This window comes from Benincasa hispida, chromosome 9 (assembly GCF_027475165.1).
Source record: "Benincasa hispida cultivar pf3 chromosome 9, pf3_genome.v1.1, whole genome shotgun sequence".
Taxonomy (NCBI): domain Eukaryota; kingdom Viridiplantae; phylum Streptophyta; class Magnoliopsida; order Cucurbitales; family Cucurbitaceae; genus Benincasa; species Benincasa hispida.
The window spans coordinates 58681297-58703106 of NC_143486.1; the positions used below are offsets into that span (position 1 = coordinate 58681297).

General features: G+C 38.5%; 1 protein-coding gene across 1 annotated transcript; it reads right to left on the bottom strand.

Annotated features, from left to right (window-relative positions):
- Positions 1 to 16703: 16703 nt before the first annotated feature.
- On the bottom strand, positions 16704 to 17417 carry LOC150033965 (uncharacterized). Its single transcript, XM_090317143.1, has one exon. The coding sequence runs from the start codon at positions 17415 to 17417 to the stop codon at positions 16704 to 16706; it is 714 nt and encodes a 237-aa protein (XP_090173269.1).
- Between the last annotated feature and the right edge of the window lie 4393 nt (positions 17418 to 21810).

Sequence of the window (21810 nt, forward strand, 5' to 3'; positions counted from 1 at the left end):
TTTATCAGCAGAATCCAAGTATAAATCCTACTAAGTTTCCTGGTAGGTCCAGGGTCAAACTCAAGGACTAAGGAAAATCATATGCGGCAATAATTTTAAAGATGACTTTGCGGTAACCAATAAATCAAAGAGTTGTTGGGTTGTTGTTTACAGTATAAAAAGTATGCTGCGTATTTGAGAAAAGATTGATTATGCGACAGATACACTAAGTATACGGAGGAACGGGTTGAGAAGGTCTTTAACTAGCGTTTTCCGAGAATGCATTCAAACTACGCGATCATGCAACACTCATGTGATAGCAAATCATTTTCCAATGCAAATACGGTAACTCCTAATTCTAGGACGCATGCGATGAATGCAATAATGTCCATAGAGCTTATTCCTAAGTCTCTACTTCTTGCCTATGCGATGATGTAAGATACACACAAAGACAAGGTGACCGCATACAATCATAACCTATCTCTAGGATGCATGCGATGTGTTAATAGCAAACAATGCTTATTCTTAAGCTCCTATCTCTTGATTATGTATTTATAATCTGACTCTTCCGAGCCTAGATTCTAACCTGGCTTTTCTAAGTCTAGATTCTATCCTTAGACTACCCTCTCGAGTATCTCTAATCGACGAATGATGCATACATAATACAAGATAATCATATAGAATGAGGATCCCCAATTATGCTAGCTAAGTGCTTCTCAACCCATTCAACAGATTTAGCTACTCATGCATAATGTACAGAGAGTGAACAGATATAAAGATGTAAATTCCATTTCTACAGATAAAATTAGAGTACAAAATGACAATGGAAGATAAGGATAAAGAGCCTGGTAGCAATTCCTTGCTTCCTAAGGCTTTTACACTGTTATTCTCTTAAAAGAAGTTCCTGCATCTGTAGAAGTTGGCCCTCTCTCTGATCTTGACGCTTCCGGCACTCTTTTAAGTTCACTAGAACGATCTCTCGATACAATCTCACTTTCTTCACTTCCACCTTCTAAATAAAAGAAAAACAAAGAACAAGGCTACTTCTAACTATGGAGAAAATTATCTAACTGTCTGAACTCCTTCACTGAATGTGGCCTCTGGTATTTATAGAGCTTCAGGATGAAAGGCTTCTCCTCTCTTATGATTGCACTGATGGGATGATATTAATTCTCTGTCTGATGCGCCAAATATTTGTCATCGAAAAGTTGAGTGAACTTACTATAGTAGTTCGTTAACGGCTTGTCAACTTAATTCGGAATCGACCGTCATCAGCTTTCTGTCCCATCGTGATTTATTATGCTTTTCACCCGAATGCACCCACCAAATTGTGTCGACTCTATGCGGCAATCTTGTTGAGCAGATACTTGCGAGTGCAAATGACCACATAGCCTTGTGTTAACGCGATATTTTGATGCGCTCGGCCGTTGATTTCTTTGGATCGCATTTTTGCCTTGCGTCAACGCATATTCTGCACAAAAATACGTAAGTTAACTGTTTTAATGCGATTGACGCATGCGACTGCAATATTGTGAACTTAATGCTTTTGGACGCAATCTTGTATATTTTTATCAATGCAAACTTGCATTGTTTTATAACTTAGCATTGTAATAACATGCATTTCTGCTCGTTATCACACCCCCAAGTTTAAATAATGCTTGTCCTCAAGCATAAGCTAAAGATTTCCTTTTGAACGTCGACCGTAATCTTTTTTCCTAGATTTCTCAAGGATGCCTTATTCAAATCCTATACACCAAAATTTCCTTAATTCCTATCCAAGTCCTTTTTTAAATTATTTCTAGAATTTAGGGACTGCAAGGTTAACCTTCAAAAAGACTTTATTATATTCCAGAGCATCGCATGATTTATTTCAACAAAACTTTTTTTTTTTTTTTTACACTGGGGAGTTAACTGATTATTTTTATATCCTTACATATTTTAGAGATTATTTTTTTTCCTCTGACCTTGCGCTAATCCAAGTGCCTTGCCTTCGTTTTGGCTTGCCCCCACGTATGTCATGCGAACATCCAACTACGAGCAAGGCATTCTTTATCAGACTAAACTCATGCCCATTTGGCAGCGGAGTTGCGGTCATTTATTTATGCGTTGATTACGATTCCTACCTTCGTTTTGGCTTGCCCCCAAGTGTGTCATGCGGACATCCAACTACAAATAGGATCTGATCACAACGTTATTATTATTATTATTATTATTATTATTATTATTATTATTTTTGAATAAGCAAGGCTAAAAATAGCAAGGTCGAAAATGAATACCGCACCCCAAAATTTAAAATGCGGCAATGTCCTCATTGCCAAAAGATTGAAAGAAGTGATGTGATGTTCCTAGGAAGTTTCGTAAAGGGTCAGTTTGAAAGAAAGCTAGCAGACCACTAACTTCTAGAAATATTTCATGAGGTGACTGTCCTAAAATTAAGTTGACTCTAGTGTATACAAAAAAATAGAAGCATACGTTTCATCATTGAAATCATAATTGGCAAAGAGAAATCATGCGGAGACTTATTAAATTGATCAATGTTAAATGATTGCAGTAACTAAAGAGGATTGTGGTAAAATTTTCAAAATTAAAATGCGATACTATAGTGCAAAATTTGGAATAAAGTCAAGGAAAGATACAACCACCAAATTTGCACTGTCGCCCACATTATTTGTTGACGCATCATGCTTTGCGGTGATCTATTTTCTTTGGATTTCGGTGACGAAATTAACTAGTTGCATCTTCGTGTAACGCCTTTGCAATCGTTTACCTCGATCTTTTGCAAAGAAAAACATTGAGAGGGTCAAATAATTAAAAAAAAAATGAAGTTAACCATTTTTTTTAAAGAAGTAAAATGAAGACAGATAAATAATATTTGAAATAACATCATAGTAGTGAGAGCTCATGAATCATAAGTAAGAAAAATGATACTCCACAAGAGTTGTACCCCATATGATTTTCTATCGCATGCCAGCGCAGGGGCCACTCGATTTTCCTTCATTCCGAATTTCTCAGGTCTACAGAGGTCTTTTCTCGATGAAAATCACCCTCGTAATATGCCTTGACTCTTTGCCCGTTAACCTTGAATGTACAGGTCCCTTCCTCATTAATCAGCTCAACCGCACCATGCGGGAATATTTCTTTAATTATAAAGGGTCTGAACCAACGCGACTTTAATTTGTCGAGAAAGAGCCGTAACCGGGAATTGAAAAGTAAGACCTTTTGTCTAACGTGGAGATTTTTGCCGCATAGCCGGTTGCCATTCCAACGTTTTGATCGTTCTTTATAAATTTTGGCATTTTCATAAGCTTGCATTCTCCACTCATCAAGCTCGACCAATTGTAGTTTTCTTGCTTCCCCTACTGCTTTTAAGTCGAAGTTGAACTTCTTCACCGCCCACAGCGCTTTGTGCCCCAGCTCCAGTGGTAAATGACATGCTTTTACCAAACGCCAACGCATACGAAGACATGCCTATCGTGTTTTGTAGGCAGTCCTATATGCCCACAGTGCATCATCCAGCTTTTTTGCCCAGTCTTTTCGTGAAGGCTTTACCACCTTCTCCAATATCAGCTTAATTTCCCGGTTGGACACTTCAGCTTGATCATTTGTTTGTGGATGGTATGCGGTGACTACTTTGTGGAGGATATTATATTTGAGCAATATATTTTTGACAAGGTAGTTGACAAAGTGGGAGCCTTTGTCACTTATTATGGCACGTGGAGTGCCAAAACGCTTGAAAATATATTTCTTCAGGAATTTAAAGACTACTGCCGCATTGCTTGCGGCGTATGCTACTGCTTCTACCTACTTGGACACGTAGTCAATGACTAACAGAATATACTTGTGTCCATTCGAAGGTGGGAATGGTCCCATGAAATCAATGCCCCAGACATCGAACAACTCCAGTTCTAAAATGATGTTCATGGGCATCGCATGTTTCCATGAAATATTACCCGTGCGTTGGCAACGGTCACACTTCATCGCGTAGTCTCTTGCATCCTTAAATAGTGTTGGCCAATAGTACCCACTTTGTAATACTTTCGTTGCTGTGCGCTGGCCTCCAAAGTGCCCTCCATATGGTGAATCATGACATTGTGATAATATGCATTGGTGAGCAGCATCCGGTACACATAGTCGCAGAATCTGGTTTGACCCCCTTTTATACAGATTTGGCTCATCCCAATAATATGATCTACATTCATGTTTGAGCCTCCTCTTTTGGTGGTTGATATAATCTTCTGGAAATTGCTTACAAACCAGATAATTTACCACGTCTGCGTACCATGGAAATTCTTCAATCTGAAATAGTTGCTCGTCTAGGAATACTGCACTCACCTCCGACTGATTGCGGTTAACCTCAGGATTTTTCAGTTTGGATAAATGATCCGAAACTTGATTCTTTGCGATCAATTATTTCCATATCGAATTCTTGGAGGCGGAGAACCCATCAAATCAACCTCGGCTTTGCATCCTTCTTTGTCATCAAATATTTTATCGCCGAGTGGTCAATGTGGATGAGTACTTTTGTTCCTAGCAAATAAGCTCTGAATTTCTCCAACGCAAATATTATCGCAAGAAACTCTTTTTCTGTGGTGGTGTAGTTAGTTTAAGCAGGATTCAAAGTCTTACTCGCATATGCGATGGGATTAGTATTGTTTTTCTCTTCTGCGCCAACACTACTCCCATCACATACCCGCTCGCGTCGCACATTAATTCAAAGGGAAGTGTCCAATGTGGTGCGATTAACATGGGCGCGGTCGTTTATGCGTTCTTCAAAATCATGAATGCATTGCGAAAATTTTCATCAAAGTCAAATTTTCTACCGGCATCCATCAACGCACTCAACGGTCGTGCTATCTTTGAAAAGTCCTTGACAAAACGTCTATAAAATCCGGCATGTCTCAAGAAGCTTCTAACAGCCTTTACACTTGTTGGAGGTGGGAGCTTTTCAATTGCTTCAATTTTTGCCTTGTCCACCTCCAATCCATCCCTAGATACCTTATGCCCCAGCACATTGCCCTACTTCACCATAAAATGGCATTTCTCCCAATTAAGTACGAGGTTCGTCTCCTCACATATTTTCAATATCTTCTCCAAGTTGGCAAGATAGACTTCGTATGTGTGCCCATATACAAAGAAGTCGTCCATGAATATTTCTATAGAGTCTTCGAGATATTCTGAAAAGATGGCCATCATGCACTTTGGAAAGTGCTCGACGCATTGCAGAGGCCGAACAGCAAGCAACGAAAAGCAAATGTTCCATATGGGCAGGTGAATGTGGTCTTTTCTTGATCTTCGGGAGCAATCATGATCTGATTATAACCGACATACCCATCCAAAAAGCAGTAGAAGTCATTTCCAGCTAGACGGTCTAGCATTTGGTCAATGAAAGGTAAAGGGAAATGATTTTTCTTCGTTGCTGCATTCAGCTTGCGGTAGTCCAAGTAAATACACCATCCGGTGGCGGTTCTTTGCGGTATCAGCTCGTTATTTGTGTTAGGGACTATTTTCATCCCTTCTTTCTTCGGCACGCACTACATGGGGCTGACCCACATGCTATCTGCTATTGGATAGATGATGCCCGCATCTAACCACTTGATTATCTTCTTCTTTACGACCCCCTTCATCGTAAGGTTGAGTCTGCGCTGATGTTTGATCGATCATTTGTGATTCTCTTTGAGACGAATTCTATGCATAGAGTATGTGGGGCTAATTCCTCGAATGTCTGCGAGCGTCCAACCAATGGCTTTTACATATTTTCTCAGAATTCTCAGTAGTGTCATCTCTTGGTCTTCATTAAGTGTAGAGGAAATGATTACCGGTAGCTTCTCATTCGGCCTCAGAAATGCATACTTCAGGTGGTTAGGAAGGGTTTTCAGCTCCATTGTTGGTGGTTGTTCTAAGGACAGTTTTGTTGTTTTTCTCTCTTCATTCACTGTCAGATTAACTTCTTGAGATGCGATCACCTTATCTTCCTTGTTTATTTTTTATGTGATCGCATTGCATGCTACAACTTTTTCATCTTCAGGCTTCTCTTTTTCATTCAAACTATGTTCATCGTTGGATTCATTAAGGTCTTTTTCTTTAGGATATTTCATGGCATGGATAATGTCAAACCTGAGCTTCTGTCCATTTACACTCAAGATGATCTCTCCTTTGTGCACATCAATTTGGGCACGACCGGTTGATAAAAAAGGCCGCCCCAAAATGATGGGCACATCTTTGTCTACTTCGTAGTCCAAGATGATGAAGTTTGCTGGCAATATAAATTTGTCGATTGTAACCAGCACGTCCTTCACCTTCCCTTCTGGATGCACCAGAGATCTATCAGCTAATTAGAGAGTCACTGTCGTGGGCGCAAGTTTCCTCACATTCAGCTACTTGAAAATTGACAGAGGCATCAAGTTAATGCTGACTCCAAGATCGCATAGCGCTTGCCCGATGTACAATCCTCCAATGGAGCAAGGTATATTAAAACTCCTAGGATCACGCATCTTTGGTGGAATTATAGATTTTGAGCTATGCGTCAAAGCCACTGTGGCGAACTTACCAGTGCCTCTCTTCTTTGTCACCAAATCCTTTAGAAACTTCGCATATGCAAGCATCTTCTCAATTGCTTCAGTGAACGATATATTAATATGCAATTGTTTTAACATATTCAAGAAGCGTTGGTACTGTATGTCACACCCCACCCCAGACCACCCTCTTAGCCTAGAGAAGGCCGTGACTGCAGCAGTTATCAACCCTTAGGCTGACACTTACTGCCTAAAACCTCTTGCGGAATAACTCTGATACCAAGTACAAATTATATGCAACGGGGCGGCTGTAGGCCCACAATTATAACTTAGAAACTTAATATATTTAGAGTATTTACAACATTAGATTTACAAGTCCCAAAACCCACAAACCCTAGTCTCTCTATGAACAATAGCAACATGTGTACAATATTAACAATAACCAACTAGCAAACGGTTACAAGTCTTTTCGTCCTTTAGTGGAAGAGCAGATACTGAGCTGTCTTCAAAGGATTTGACCTCTACCTGTGGGGGGGGGGGGGGGGAAACATATGAAAACGAGGTGAGCTTACGCTCAGTGAGTGACCGAGAAAACATAGTAAATTCTCATGAATAATCTCAGAAAATAGTTTTATTTGAAATATAAACTTTTGCAGCATAAATATTTTCCAAGCGTAAATTATATAAAGCTGTTTTAAACATAACACAGTAAAATCATTTCTCAAATCAAGTACTATATAACTGGTAAAATAATCCCAACACCAACTATTAGTCCAGAGAGAACCCTTTTGCTCAATCTCTGACTTTATTCACCTGTGGCCACATTAGGTACTAATGCTCAGATACCTTCTCCTTGTACTTCAATATCGAGCTACTAGGATACCTTCTCCAACGTACTTCAGTATCCTGTTGGCTTGGTACCTTCTCAAACGTACTTCAGTACCAATAGATACCTTCTCCTTGTACTTCAGTATCTAGTTGGGTGGATGCCTTCTCCTTGTACTTCGGCATCGCATTTTATCAAAACTATTTCTAAATAACTTTTCTCTTTAAAGCATGTACAGTATAACACATATACAATATGCCTTTAAAGAGGTAATGCCTGCTGGATAAAATCACTACATATACATATGTAAATAGTTTTTCAACAATATGCATGCGTTCACAACACAATTTAGATCTTGCTTGGAAACCACTTTATAAAACTAGTAGGCATGAGAATTATTTTTGCAAACATGCTTTCTGTAAAACGTTTGTAATCAAAACAGTTTAAAAATGCCACTCACCTCGAACTCTTAGGAACTTTCACTCTAGTAGCTCCTCGGGTCCCTTTTTCACCCCTAGAATCCAGATTCAACTTACAACTTAGATTACTCATAGGTCCAAACCTTATTTGGAAATACTTTCTTCTACAAACTTATTCTAAAATGTCTCAGGAATGTTACCTAGAGTTTCAGCTCAGAATTCCTCGTGGTTTGGCCGGAATCTCAAAAGCTTCAAGACTGGCGCAGACTAATCCGATAGTCTGACCCTTCTGCCTTCTTCTCAACCTCCAGCCCAGTTCCTTTGAGCCTTTTCCTCCGGCAGCCCTAATCTAAAAACTAGACTTCTAGAGCTTTCATACGGCTTTAGAGTCACTCCAAACTCAGGAGTAGATTGGAAGATCTTCTCGTCCAAAGTTGACACATTCCTCTGAACCCTCACTGCCTTCTATTTTCTCTACGAAATTTATGATTTTTGTGTGATTTGAAAATGAAATCCCAACTCCCTATTTATAGGCATTCAAATTGCTCGTGGGATTGACAGCACCTACTTGGTTGCGTGGCCAAATGTTTAATCCTCCCTTTATCAACATAAGCTGACTTCACCTTGGTTCAATGTGTTCTTCCCAAACGCATCCAACACAATTTCTTAGGGTTTAAGAATTTCTCTTAATCGGATACCTAGATTTTAATTGACGTTTTCCCTTACGTCTTCAGCTTTGTTTGTATTCAAATTAGGGTTTTTAAATGCATAATCCACCCCAACGCATCCAAATACATCACCCAGATGCTTACTCGACCGTTCAATGCATAGGCGAGGCGTGGGCGTGACGTTCGAATCAGACAAAGCAAGGCTAACGCATAGGTGCTCTCACTCTTTCCGCTCTTGGTAGTGTCGCTCTCTCCACTCTCGGTAGAGTCACTCTCTACACTCTCGGCAGTGTCGCTCTCTCCCACTTTCTCGCTGGTCTCGCTCTCTCCACTCTCGCTTTCTCCCCCTTTCTCCCTCAAAATCTTACTCTCTTCACTCTCGTTCTGTCCAGCAATCTCGCTGGTCTCGCTCTCTCTAACTTTCTCTCCAACTTTTCTCTCCACTCTCGCTCTCTCCAGCTTTCTCGCTGGTCTCGCTCTCTCCACTCTCGCTCTCTCCAGCTTTCTCGCTGGTATCGGTCTCAATGATCTTGCTCTCAATGATCTCGCTGATCTCACTCTCAACGATCTCGCTCTTAGCTACTGCGAACATTGTTCGTCTCCGTGCAATTTCTACACGATTATGCCACTAGTCACCTGCCTTCTTGTGCTTTGTGCACAACACGCATTTCACATAAATTTTCCATACTTAGCCAATTTTTCCCAAATTTCCCAAACTCAATGTCCGTATTTTTCTTTTCAAATACCCATTCCTTCTTCACCATTTCACACTAACTTTCTCATTAACCTACTCAACTTATTTATACAAATTTAAATAGGGACACACAATTAAGTGGAAAATTAAGACAATTTAAATAAGAAAACACACTTAAGTGTAAAATTGGGATTCGGGGTTCACATTGTACCTCATCATTTTTCTTCTTTGTCCTTGAGTTTGACGCAATCTCTGGCTCTATTGCCTCTTTTTCTTCTGCTTCTTCTTCAGTCACCGCAATCTCTAGTTTCAGCGCAATTGAAGTAGTCCGGCTAGGCTTCTTTTTCTCCCCTGCCACTGTCTTTCCATTCCGCAATGTCACACTTGACATTGCTCTTTACCCATACTCCCTGGGTTGCGTGGAAGTTTCGTTGAACTCGATAGGGTCCCTTGCGGTCTGTTCTTGAGTTTTCCTACAATCTGGCCTATCTGTATTTCCAGGTTACGGATAGACATTGCTTGGTTTTGAAGCACAGTTTCGTTCTTCTCAATATATTGCTTCAAAAAACTTTCCAAAGAGGAAGATTGCGGCGCTTGCGAACTACTGGCTTGATTACTCGTATGACCGTTGTTTCGCGGAAAAAATACAGATGGCCCTACTTTTTGCACCACTGATTGAAAATTTGCTGCTAATTTTTCCATGCAAAGTTGAGGTGGTTTCTCTACCCAGGGTTTTACGTGTTAGAAAACGGGTTATTCTTCACAAAATAAATTGACTATGGGTTTTGCGAGCATTCCTCCATTGCGTGTTCTTCACTACAAGTAGCACACCTTGCGGCAGTCTGGTTGATTGCGTTTACTTGCCCACTATGCGTTGTTGGGCTGTTGATTGCAATTCCCTGTATCAAGTTCATCATCGCAGTCATCTGACTTTGAAGGGATGCGATAGCACCATTGTTTACATCACTATCCTTTATTCTCAATCTTTGATCGCTCTCTCTAGTCCTCGTGATTTTTAGAGATGCGATCAAGGATGTTTTTGGCCTCATCATATGTTTTATCTAGCAGACCTCTAGCGGCTGTTGCATTGGTAGTGGTCTGTAAGGCAAGGTTTAATCCATGATAAAAAAAAATCTCCATTTGTAAGCAGTCTGATAATCCGTTGTGCGAGCAGTCTCTTACCAGCCTCTTAAACCTTGCCCAAGCATCGTTGAGCGATTCGTCCATGTCCTGTTCAAAATTGGTTATTAATTTCCATCTCCTGGCATTTTCAGTTGGTGGGAAATATTTCTTCATAAACTTCTCTACTACTTGTTCCCAAGAAGTAATCTCCCCCAGTTTGAGAGAATACGCCCATTTTCATGCCTGGTCACACAACGAAAACGGGAATAAAGTTAGTCAAACTTCCTCGGTAGAGATATTCGGGAACACAAAAGTGTTGCAGATTTCTATGAAGCTCCGGAGGTGGGCGTGCGGGTCTTCACCATGCCTTCCTCTAAACTGTTCAGCAGTTTGGATCATCTGCAACATCACTGGTTTCATTTCGAATCTCGATCCATCAAGAGCAGGCCTCATGATTCCTGGGGAAAAATCGTAGAGGTTAGGCGATGCATAGTCCCGAATGGGACTATTGCGATTGTTCGCCAATAGAATGGGATTCGCCATGACATTATTTTGATTTGGTGCTCCATTTCCAGGTTGTTCCACCATAATATCTTTCTCTTGTGGTTGTTGTTGGCGTTTATCTCTCAGTCTTCGTTGGAACGTCCTTTCACTCTGGGCCAAAATTCGCCAGATATTGAAAGCTGCAAATAAATCAGAAAAATTACCGTTAGAACACTGAATTACCAAGTTTCCTGGCAATGGTGCCAAAAACTTGATGCGTTATTTTATGTGGTGAATTAATAAAAGGAATTGTGGTGATGGAAAATGCATTGTGCAATAAGTTTTCTCAGCAGAATCCAAATATAAATCCTACTGGGTTTCCTACTAAGTCCAGGGTCGAACTTAGGGACTAAGGAAAACAATATGCGACAATAATTTTCAAGATGACTTTGCGGAAACCAATGGATCAAAGAGTTGTTGGGTTGTTGTTTACGGTATAAAAAGTATGCGACGGATTTAAGAAAAGATTGATTATGCGATAGATACACTGAGTATGTGAAGGAACGGGTTGAGAAGGTCTTTAGTTAGCGTTTCCTGAGAATGCAATCAAACTACGCGATCATGCTACACTCATGCGACAACAAATCATTTTCCAATGAAAATGCGGTAACTTCTAATTCTAGGATGCATGTGATGAATGTGATAATGTCCATAGAGCTTATTCCTACGTCTCTACTTCTTGCCTATGCGATGATGCAAGATGCACACAAAGACAAGATGACCGCATGCAATCATAACCTATCTCTAGGATGCATGTGATGTGTAAATAGCAAACAGTACTTATTGCTAAGCTTCTATCTCTTGATTATGCATTTCTAATCTGACTCTCTCGAGCCTAGATTCTAACCTGGCTTTTCTAAGCCTAGATTCTATCCTTAGACTACTCTCTTGAGTATCTCTAATGAATGACGCATACATAATGCAAGATAATCGCATAGAATGAGGATCCCCAGTTATGCTAGCTAAGTGCTTCTCAACCTATTCGACAGATTTAGCTACTCATGCGTAATGTATAGAGAGTGAACAGATATAAAGATGTAAATTCCATTTCTACAGATAAGTTTAGAGTACAAAATGACAATGGAAGATAAGGATAGAGAGTCTGGTAGCAATTTCGTGCTCCCAAGGCTTTTACACTTTATTCTGCTCAAAAGATGTTTCTGCTTCCACAGAAGTTGGCCCTCTCTCTGATCTCGATGCTTCCGACACTCTTCCAAGTTCACCGAAATGATCTCTCAGTACAATATCACTTCCCTTTCTTCCGCCTTCTAAATAAAAGAAAAACTAAGAACAAGGCTACTTTTAACTTTGGAGAAAATTATCTAACTATCTGAACTCCTTCAATGAAGGTGGCCTCTGGTATTTATAGAGCTTCGGGGTGAAAGGCTTCTTCTCTCTTTTGATTGCACTGATGGGATGACATTAATTCTCTATTTGATGCACCAAATATTTTTCATCGAAAAGTTGAGTGTACTTGCTACAGTAGTTCGTTAACGGCTTGTAACTTAATTCGGAATCGACTGTCATCAGCTTTTTGTCCCATCGTGATTTATTACGCTTTTCACCCGAATGCTCTCACCAAGTTGCGTCAGCTTTATGCGGAAACCTTATTGAACAGATATTTGCGAGAGAAAATGACCACATAGCCTTACTTAACACAATCTTTTGATGCGATCGGCCAGTGATTTCTTTGGATCACATTTTTCGCCTTGCGTCAATGCATATTCTGCATAAAAATACATAAGCTAACTGTTTTAATGTGATTGATGCATGTGACCGCAATATTGTGAACTTAATGCTTTTGGACGCAATCTTGTATATTTTTATCAACGCAAACCTGCATTATTTTATAACTTAGCACTGTAATAACGTGCATTTCTGCCCGTTATCACACCCCCAATTTTAAACATTGCTTGTCCTCAAGCAGAAGCTAAAGATTTCCTTTAGAAAGTCAACCACAATTTTTTTTCCTAGGTTTCTCAAGGATGCCTTATTCAAATCCTATACACCATAATTTCCTTAATTCCTATCCAAGTCCTTTCTTAAAATATTTCTAGAATTTAGGGATCACAAGCTTAACCTTCAAAAAGACTTTACTATATTCTAGGGCATCGTATGATTTATTTCAACAAAACTTTTTTTTTTCACTGGGAGTTAACTGATTTTTTTTATATCCTCGCATATTATAGACATTATTTTTTTTCCTTTGACCTTGCGCTAATCCAAGTGCCTCGCCTTCGTTTTGGCTTGCCCCCACGTGTGTCATGCGGACATCCAACTACGAGCAAGGCACTCTTTCTCAGACTAAACTCATGCCCATTTGGTAGCGGAGTTGCGGTAATTTATTTATGCGTTGATTACGATTCTTACCTTCGTTTTGGCTTGCCCTCATGTGTGTCATGCGGACATCCAACTACGAGTAGGATCTGATCGCAACGTTATTATTATTATTATTATTATTATTATTATTATTATTGAATAAGCAAGGCTAAAATAGCAAGGTCGAAAATGAATACCGCACCCCTAAATTTAAAATGCAGCAATGTCCTCATTGCCAAAAGATTGAAAGAAGTCATACGATGTTCCTAGGAAGTTCCGTAAAGGGTCCGTTTGAAAGAAAGCTAGCAGACCACTAACTTCTAGAAATATTTCATGAGGTGATTGTCCTAAGATTAAGTTGACTCTAGTGTATATGGAAAAAATAGAAGCATGTGTTTCATCATTGAAATCATAATTTGCTCAGAAGATATCTGGATCACTACAACGTATCCACGATGTACAATCTCCCAGATAAGATGGTATTTGCGCTCAATATGCTTGCCGCACTTATGGCTTCTTGGTTCTCTTGAATTTGCAACTGCACCACTATTATCACAATATAGGGTAATAGGAAGATGCATATTTTGAGCGACTTTCAAATCTGTCAAGAATTTTCTCAACCATACTGCTTCCTTTGCTGCTTCACATACAACTACATATTCAGCTTCCATTGCGAAGTCTGCAATATAGTTTTACTTCACACTTCTCCACATTATTGCTCCTCCATTCAGAATGAACACTGATCTCGATGTAGATTTTCTTGCATCTTTATCAGTTTGAAAGTCAGAGTCAGTGTATCTAGTAAGGATCAAATCTTGAGTACCATACATGAGCATTTTAGGAGAAGCATAGGGAATGTCGTTTTAGGAGCTCAAATTCTCATTCTTCTAAGATACTTGAGGATATTTTTAACAACAGACCAATGATCATATCCAGGATTGGATTGATACCTACTGACTATCCCTACTACGTAGCATATGTCAGGTTTAGTACATAACATTACATACATCAGGCTCCCTACTGGAGAAGCATAGGGAATGTGTCTCATATCCTCAACCTCTTGAGGTGTCTTAGGACATTGATCATTTGACAAATGAATTCTATATCTGTAAGGTGACTGACCTCTTTTGGAATTTTGCATCTTATACCTAGACAACATTTTGTCTATTTGCTTGAGACATGGCTAGTGTTTTGTTCTTGCGATTCCAAATAATCTGAATCCGAGATCATACTGCGCATTTCCTAAATATTTCATTTGGAACTGCATTGCTAGCCATTTCTTGATGTCAGTTAGGTAACCTACTTCATTCCCAATGAGTAGAATATCGTCAACATATAAAACTAAGAACGCTATAGTAGAATTGATGATCTCCTTGTAAACACAAGGCTCATTAACATTCTGTTCAAAGCCATAAGATTTGATCGTAGTATCAAATCTTATATTCCAAGATCTAGAAGCTTGTTCCAACCCATAAATGGATTTTTGAAGCTTACAAATCTTTTGTTCTTGACCCTGTGCAATAAACCCCTCTGGTTGAGCCATATAGATACTCTCCTCAAGATCACCATTTAGAAGGCTGTCTTGACATCCATTTGCCAAATTTTATAGTCATAAAAGGTGGCAATGGATAAGAGTATTCTAATTGACTTAAGCATGGCAATGGGAGAGAAAGTTTCTTCATAGTCCACTCCCTCTCTCTGGGTATAACCCTTTGCCATAAGTCGAGCCTTAAAAATCTATACTTTACCGGCTTGGTCTCATTTTCTCTTATAGATCCACTTACAACCAATTGGTTTTACATCATTTGGTTGATCTACAAGTTCCCAGACAGAATTGAAGTAGGTAGACTCCATTTCGAGGTCCATGGCTTTGACCCACTGATCATGATCCACATCTTTCATCACCTGTTTATAGGTCAATGGATCCCCTATGCGGTCATCAGGTATGATGACTTGTGTTTCTGTTAAATCCAAGTAACGATCAGGCTGATGAACAACCCTCCCACTACGTCGAGGCATTCTCAACTCTTGAGAAGGATGTGATTGGCCAGATATACTAGTTTTATCTACTACTTTAGTAGATGAACTAGCTCTATCTGTAGCGTCTTTGGAAATTTCATTCAATACTAGTCTACTACGAGGTTGATGACTTCTTATGTTGTCTTCCTCTAAGAATGTGACATTTTTCGATACAAATACATTATTCTCTTGAGGATTGTAAAATAGACAACCTTTTGTTTCTTTTGGATAACCTATAAATAGGCATAGTTTTGAACAACGTTCCAATTTTTTTGGATTTTGCACCAACACGTGTGCCGGGCATCCCCAAATCCTAAAGTGATATGAACTTCCTTTACGCCCTTTCCATAGCTCATAAGGTGTTTTTGAAACACTTTTAGAGTGAATGTTATTCAAAATATAGACAACAGTTTCTAATGCATGTCCCCAAAAGGAATCAGGTAACTTAGAAAAGCTCATCATTGAGAGAACCATGTCCAACAAGGTTCTGTTTCTTCTTTCAGATACACCGTTCTGCTGAGGCATATTAGGTGCAGAGAGTTGTGACTTGATTCCGTGTTCTATTATATAGTCTTGGAATCTTAAGTCCATGTATTCCCCACCTCGATTTGATCATAGTGTCTTAATTGTTTTGCCTAACTAGTTCTCAACCTCAACCTTATATTCTTTGAACTTTTCAAAAGAATCAGACTTGTGATGCATTAGGTAAATATGACCATACATTGAATAATCATCAATAAAACTGATAAAATATTCATACCCACCTCGAGCTTTGACATTCATCGGTCCATAGAGATCCGAATGTACGAGCTTTAAGGGTATTGTGGCTCTGAGACCTTTTCTAGTAAAAGATCTCTTAGTCATTTTTCCCTCAAGACAAGACTCACATGGAGGTAAAGAATTGTCTTCTAACTGATTTAGGAGTCCATTCTTAACCAATCTCTCAATCCTTTTGAGATTTATGTGGCCAAGTCTTAAGTGCCATAGATAGGCATTAGAAGAAACTTTTTGTCTTTTATTCTGAGTTTCAACTGTTCTAAACATCTCAGTATTTAAGACAAATTTTGCTTTAGTTGGTCTTAACTTATATAAGTTGTTTTCAAGTATAGCAGAACAAATTTGAATACCCTTTCTGAAAATGAACGCTTCATTAATTTCAAAAGATATTTTATACATTTGTTCTAATATACATATGATAGATATTAAATTCCATCTCATTTTAGGAGCATACACAACATTTTTAAGTATGATATATCTATAGTTGAAAAACAACTTCAAGTCTCCCACTGCTTCGGCCGAGACAACCTCTCCTGTTCCAACCTTGAGGGTGATCTCACCTTTTTCAAACGTTTTCTAGGAACTAGATTCCTAAAAAGAGAAGCAAATATGATTAGTGGCTCCTGAATCCAATATCCAGGTTGAGGTATCATGCTCCACTAAACATGTTTCAACAACTAGTAAATCATATTTACCTTGTGCTTCTTTTTCTGCTTTTTTCTCAGCTGTATTTCGGGCAGTTCCTCTTCCAATGCCCATTTTGGTTGCAGTGGAAAATTTTTCCTTTTTCTGCAACTTTCTTTCCCTTTCATGGGAGTCTTCCCCTTACCCTTCTTTTTCATTTGAACATTTTTTTTTCTTTGAAGGTCCAACTTTAGTTTTAGAGGACGATCCTTTTAAAACTTTCTTTGTGGTGACAACATTTGCCTCCACTTCTTTCCCCTTAGACTTTGTAAGAGTTTGAAACCGTTGGAGCTTGTTAAGAAGGGTTGTCAGATTAAACTCTATCTTATTCAGAGAAGCATTCGTTTGAAAAGGTATGAAGCTCTTCGGAAGATACTCCATAATAAAGCTAACCTGATTTGCCTCGTCGATGGTACCACCATTTACATCAGCAATATTGAAGTGGACCATCATGTCCAGAACATGTTCTCTAACAAAGGTCCCTTCTTTCATACGCTTATTGTAAATGTACTTAATTGCCTCGTGTCTTGGGATTAATGATCGTTGTCCGAACATCTCTTTTAATGAATCCATGATAGCCTTAGCTATGCCCAAGGATTCGTATTTTTCCACCAATACATCAGTCATGCTGGCAAGAATATAGACATGGGCTTTATCATTAGCCTTAACCCATCGATCATAAGCATCCCGACTAGTTCGGCTAGCATTTGAGGCAGGGGCCTGAGGACATTCCTCAATTAAGACAAAGCTCAGGTTATCTATTACTAGTATTGTATTCAGATTTGTTTTCCATGTTGAGTAGTTGTCGCCGTTAAGTTTTTCAAAAGCTAATATTTGAACTAAAGAACTAGTCATGCTGAAGAGAAAAACATATCCTTTTTAGTAAAAAAACATTAATCTTTAAAACCCAGTAAAGTTTAGCAAAAAATAAATAAATAAATAATATACCCAACATTATTATATTTGCAACGATATTTCAACGGTTTAGAATAACCTTCACCGAGGGGTGATCGACTATTCCTCTGTTGAACCAAGACTATCTTGACTAGTACTATCACCAGAATAACTCTTATTCCTATAGTAACTTAGTTATCGCTACTTTGGTCAAGAATTTACTAACACTTGGTAATTCTCGTAAGTGTGACCCTCCATTTTCAAACCTCAAAGATCGGAATCATTATGCTCCCGGAGTTGGAAAGACAAGAATGAAAATGGACCTGAGAGACCCTATCAATTTCTAGAGTTCGTGGAGTTCCGAATCGTATAATACAACCCTTCGATTGGTAAGGTCGCTCAAGGGCAGACATGCAGGTACATTATAGGAATCTCATGGTGCGACTTAATGGAAGAGACTGTAGGATGTGTTGACACACTTCCTTCTCCCACTCACTATGAGCAACTTCCCCTATTCACCTTGGTATTGACTCATACAAACACTCTCCGAATGGAGTCCGCTCCCAGGGCGGCCCAAAGCCAAGCATGAATATCACGGTGTGAACTCTTTGGGACGCTAGAGCTAAAAGTACATTACTTCTCTCCAGCTGAAGTGTTCTAGACGGTTAGGGTATAAAATACTTTGTGATACATTTCAGATAACTTAACATATCCTAAGACTAGGCGATTCATCCGAGTATAACTTACCTCACACTGCTCACGCATGCTCATAAAATCAGTTTCACCTAACTCAGACGCCGACTCGATCTCCAGGTAGTAGGTGTTCCGTGAACCATTAACTTAAAAACCTTCAACCTTAGTCATTTTATCTGACCTTTTGCCAAGATCTTGTTGAGTGAGTTTTCTTGTAACTTCGGTTTTACAAGATATGGACCTATTTTCTATGAAAATTGGGATTGCTCGATTGTTAACCCTAAGTGAGCATGCATTTTATCTTTATTATAGCTTTTAGAAGTCTAGGTTATTTTATAACAATTATAAAATAAATTATAACAATTATAACCCTAGAGCATTCATCTATAACATGCTTCCTTCAAACAAACATATTTTAATATAACACTTATATTAAAACTAAGCATATTATTATAGCTTTTAGAGATGTTTAAAATGGCTGAGACTCAAAATAAAAAACAGAAAATTTCTCCTAACGCCTATCTTTGGCACCTTAGACTTGGTCACATTAATCTCAACAGAATTAAGAGATTAGTAAAAAATGGTCATCTAAGTCAGTTAGAAGATAGTTCTTTACCTCCATGCGAATCATGTCTTGAGGGAAAGATGACAAAAAGATCTTTTTCTGACAAAGGTCTAAAGAGCCTCTCGAACTAATACATTCAGACCTATGTGGTCCGATGAATGTAAAAGCACTAGGAGGCTATCTATATTTCGTCAGTTTTGATGATGATTACTCGAGATATGGCTACATTTACTTAATCAGTCATAAGTCTGAAACTCTTGAAAAGTTCAAAGACCGAGACAGAAAATTTGTTAAGTAAAAGAATTAAAACACTTCGTTCGGATCGAGGTGGTGAGTATATGGATTTACAATTCTAGAACTATCTAGTAGATCAGGAATTCAATCCCAGCTCACAGCGCCTGGAACACCATAACAAAACGGTGTTTCAGAAAGGAGAAATTGAACCTTGTTAGACATGGTTCGATCAATGATGAGTTATGCTCAGTTACCTCTATCTTTTTTAGGGTTTGCAGTACAGACTGCAGTATATCTTTTAAATGTTGTTCCTTCAAAAAGTGTTTCAGAAAAACTGTATGAATTATGGAAAGGACGCAAAACTAGTTTATGTCATTTTCGTATCTGCGGTTGTCCAACACATGTATTGGTACAAAATCCTAAGAAACTAGAAACACGTTTGAAGTTATGTCTTTTTGTAGGATAACCTAAAGAAACAAAAAGAGGATTGTTCTATGATCCCCAAGAAGATAAAGTATTTGTATCGACAAACACTACATTCTTGAAAGAAGATTATATAAAAAATCTTCTACCTCGCAATAAACTAATATTGCAAGAAATGACCAAAGATGCTACAGAAACATCAACAAGAGTTTTTGATCAAGCTGGTTCATCAACAACTGTTGTTGTCCCGTCACGTCCATCTGAAGAGTTGAGTATGCCTCAACGTAGTGGGAGGGTTATTCAACAACTTGAAATCTATATAAACGATTGAGCAAGTGGGAGATGAGAAAGTCTATCGTATAGACGAATGCTCAATCGTGTAGACGAAGGCAACCTATCGTATAGAAAATGCCCTGCGATCATTTAGCTATGACTAGCTGGGTGAACTATTGTATAGTAACACTCCACGATCGTTTAGTTTCTCTTTCAGCTACCGTTTAGTGAAACAATTTCACTTGATAGCATCTGCGTGAGATCTTTTCGAGAATAACAACTCTTCTAAATTTAGGAAAACCGTTTTTCCTTTTATCTCACGGTTACCATAAAACCACCAATAACCTCTCACTCAATTGGTTATTAGAGAAAAAGATATAATTATCTAATAATTAATATTATTATAAATATATATGATAACCAACTCACCATATAATATTTATAACCTATAGTTTTAATATTTCATCTCATGAAACATATAAACCATAGTTTTTTTTTTTTCTATTTTATAGTACTTAATGTAAATCTCATTTACATTAATTTTCCACTTGATGTATCTCATACATCACTTTGACCATATCATATATAATCAAATTTCCTCTTGTTAATTTGAACATTTCAAATCAACCCCAAGAACTTATTCTCAACTTGAATCCATTTAGCTACCAAGGGAATCTTATGGACCCGTAGCTTGAAGCTCCAACAGTACGTGAATAACTGACTAAATTCCTTAGTCATGGGATCCACCATCTGTTAACTATTGGGCACTTCACTAAAGACCAACAGATGCACTCTCCTTACTACATATATATTTTGTTTTCATATCAACCAATCAACAATGCAATAACCCTTCACAGATCGCTCATAAGTACAGCTTGACCAATATACCGTTATGCTCTTGTAGTTACATTTAACTCCTCAAGTACCACTGATCCCTCTAATGAACATAAGTTATAGTCCTACTATGACTAAGTCCTCTCTTCCAAAGAGACGCTGTGGTCACTATGTTCAAGCACCAGAATCAGTCCTAAAGGGAGCACTCTATCTACTTACCCCTACTTTAGGGAAGGAGTGAATTCCATTTGTGTAGCTGAGTTCCCAACTCCCAAATCAGACAAATCCCCAAAAAGGTAAGCTTGTTGAGTTGGCAATCTGGCCACTCTCACCTATACTATCAAAGGACTACCCTCAAAGGTAGAAGTTCCCAAAATACTCAAGATTGAGGTCACGTCACCTATGGTCATTTAGCTAAAATGTAAGTCCCAAGTATCAAGGACATTATATAAAGAGACTAGTCATTTCGTGGTCCGGTCTTATACAAACTCTTTGTATAGGACACCCCTGCTCACATGTCTCCACATGAATGGTCAAGATCTACCATTTATAGTAGTTCATAACACTTGCAAACCTCTACAAAGTGGGTCGTATCTGTAGTGCCACAAGGATCGAGCATCCCTCCTTAATCTTTATACTATGGACCTTTTTAGGTTATCACTTAAAGCACAATCCACTTGTATATCTCATATACATGCTTAAGTTTTCATACAATAACCATGGAGCTTTGTTTATTGGATATGAGTAAATGCCAAATAAAATACCTCTTATTTTATTCATAACAATGTGTACAATTTACAAACTACGAGACTCCGAAAGAATAGGACACTAATCCCAACCATAAACTTGATCAAGTTCGAGTAAAATAGCCTAAACCGTCTATAGTACTTGGATTAGGTTTGGTACCTATTTTTGAAGATACTATTGAATACGACCCATTTTATGATTGTTACAAATGTTGTAAAGTGTCATAAATGATGTGATCAGTTCGTTCATGTAGAGACATGAGAGTGTGGGTTTTCTACACAATGAGATCATGTAAGATAGACCACGAAACAATAACTGTTACGTATTAACACCGTTTACTGTTAACACTGATTAATTTCACTTCTTGACGACCTAGATAACTTAATTTGAATCCTGAGTTATCTATGAACTCCTATTTATTCGTGATTGTCCCTTGATCTGCATAGATGAGGGTAAACTCAACTTCGCTGCTCAATATGCCTCCCATTTCAAGGATAAGACCAGGTAGATAGCTGGGGACATAGATTTTGCAAGATGAAATTCACTCCTACCCATTTTACAGATAGTAGAAAGGTTGTTCCCTTA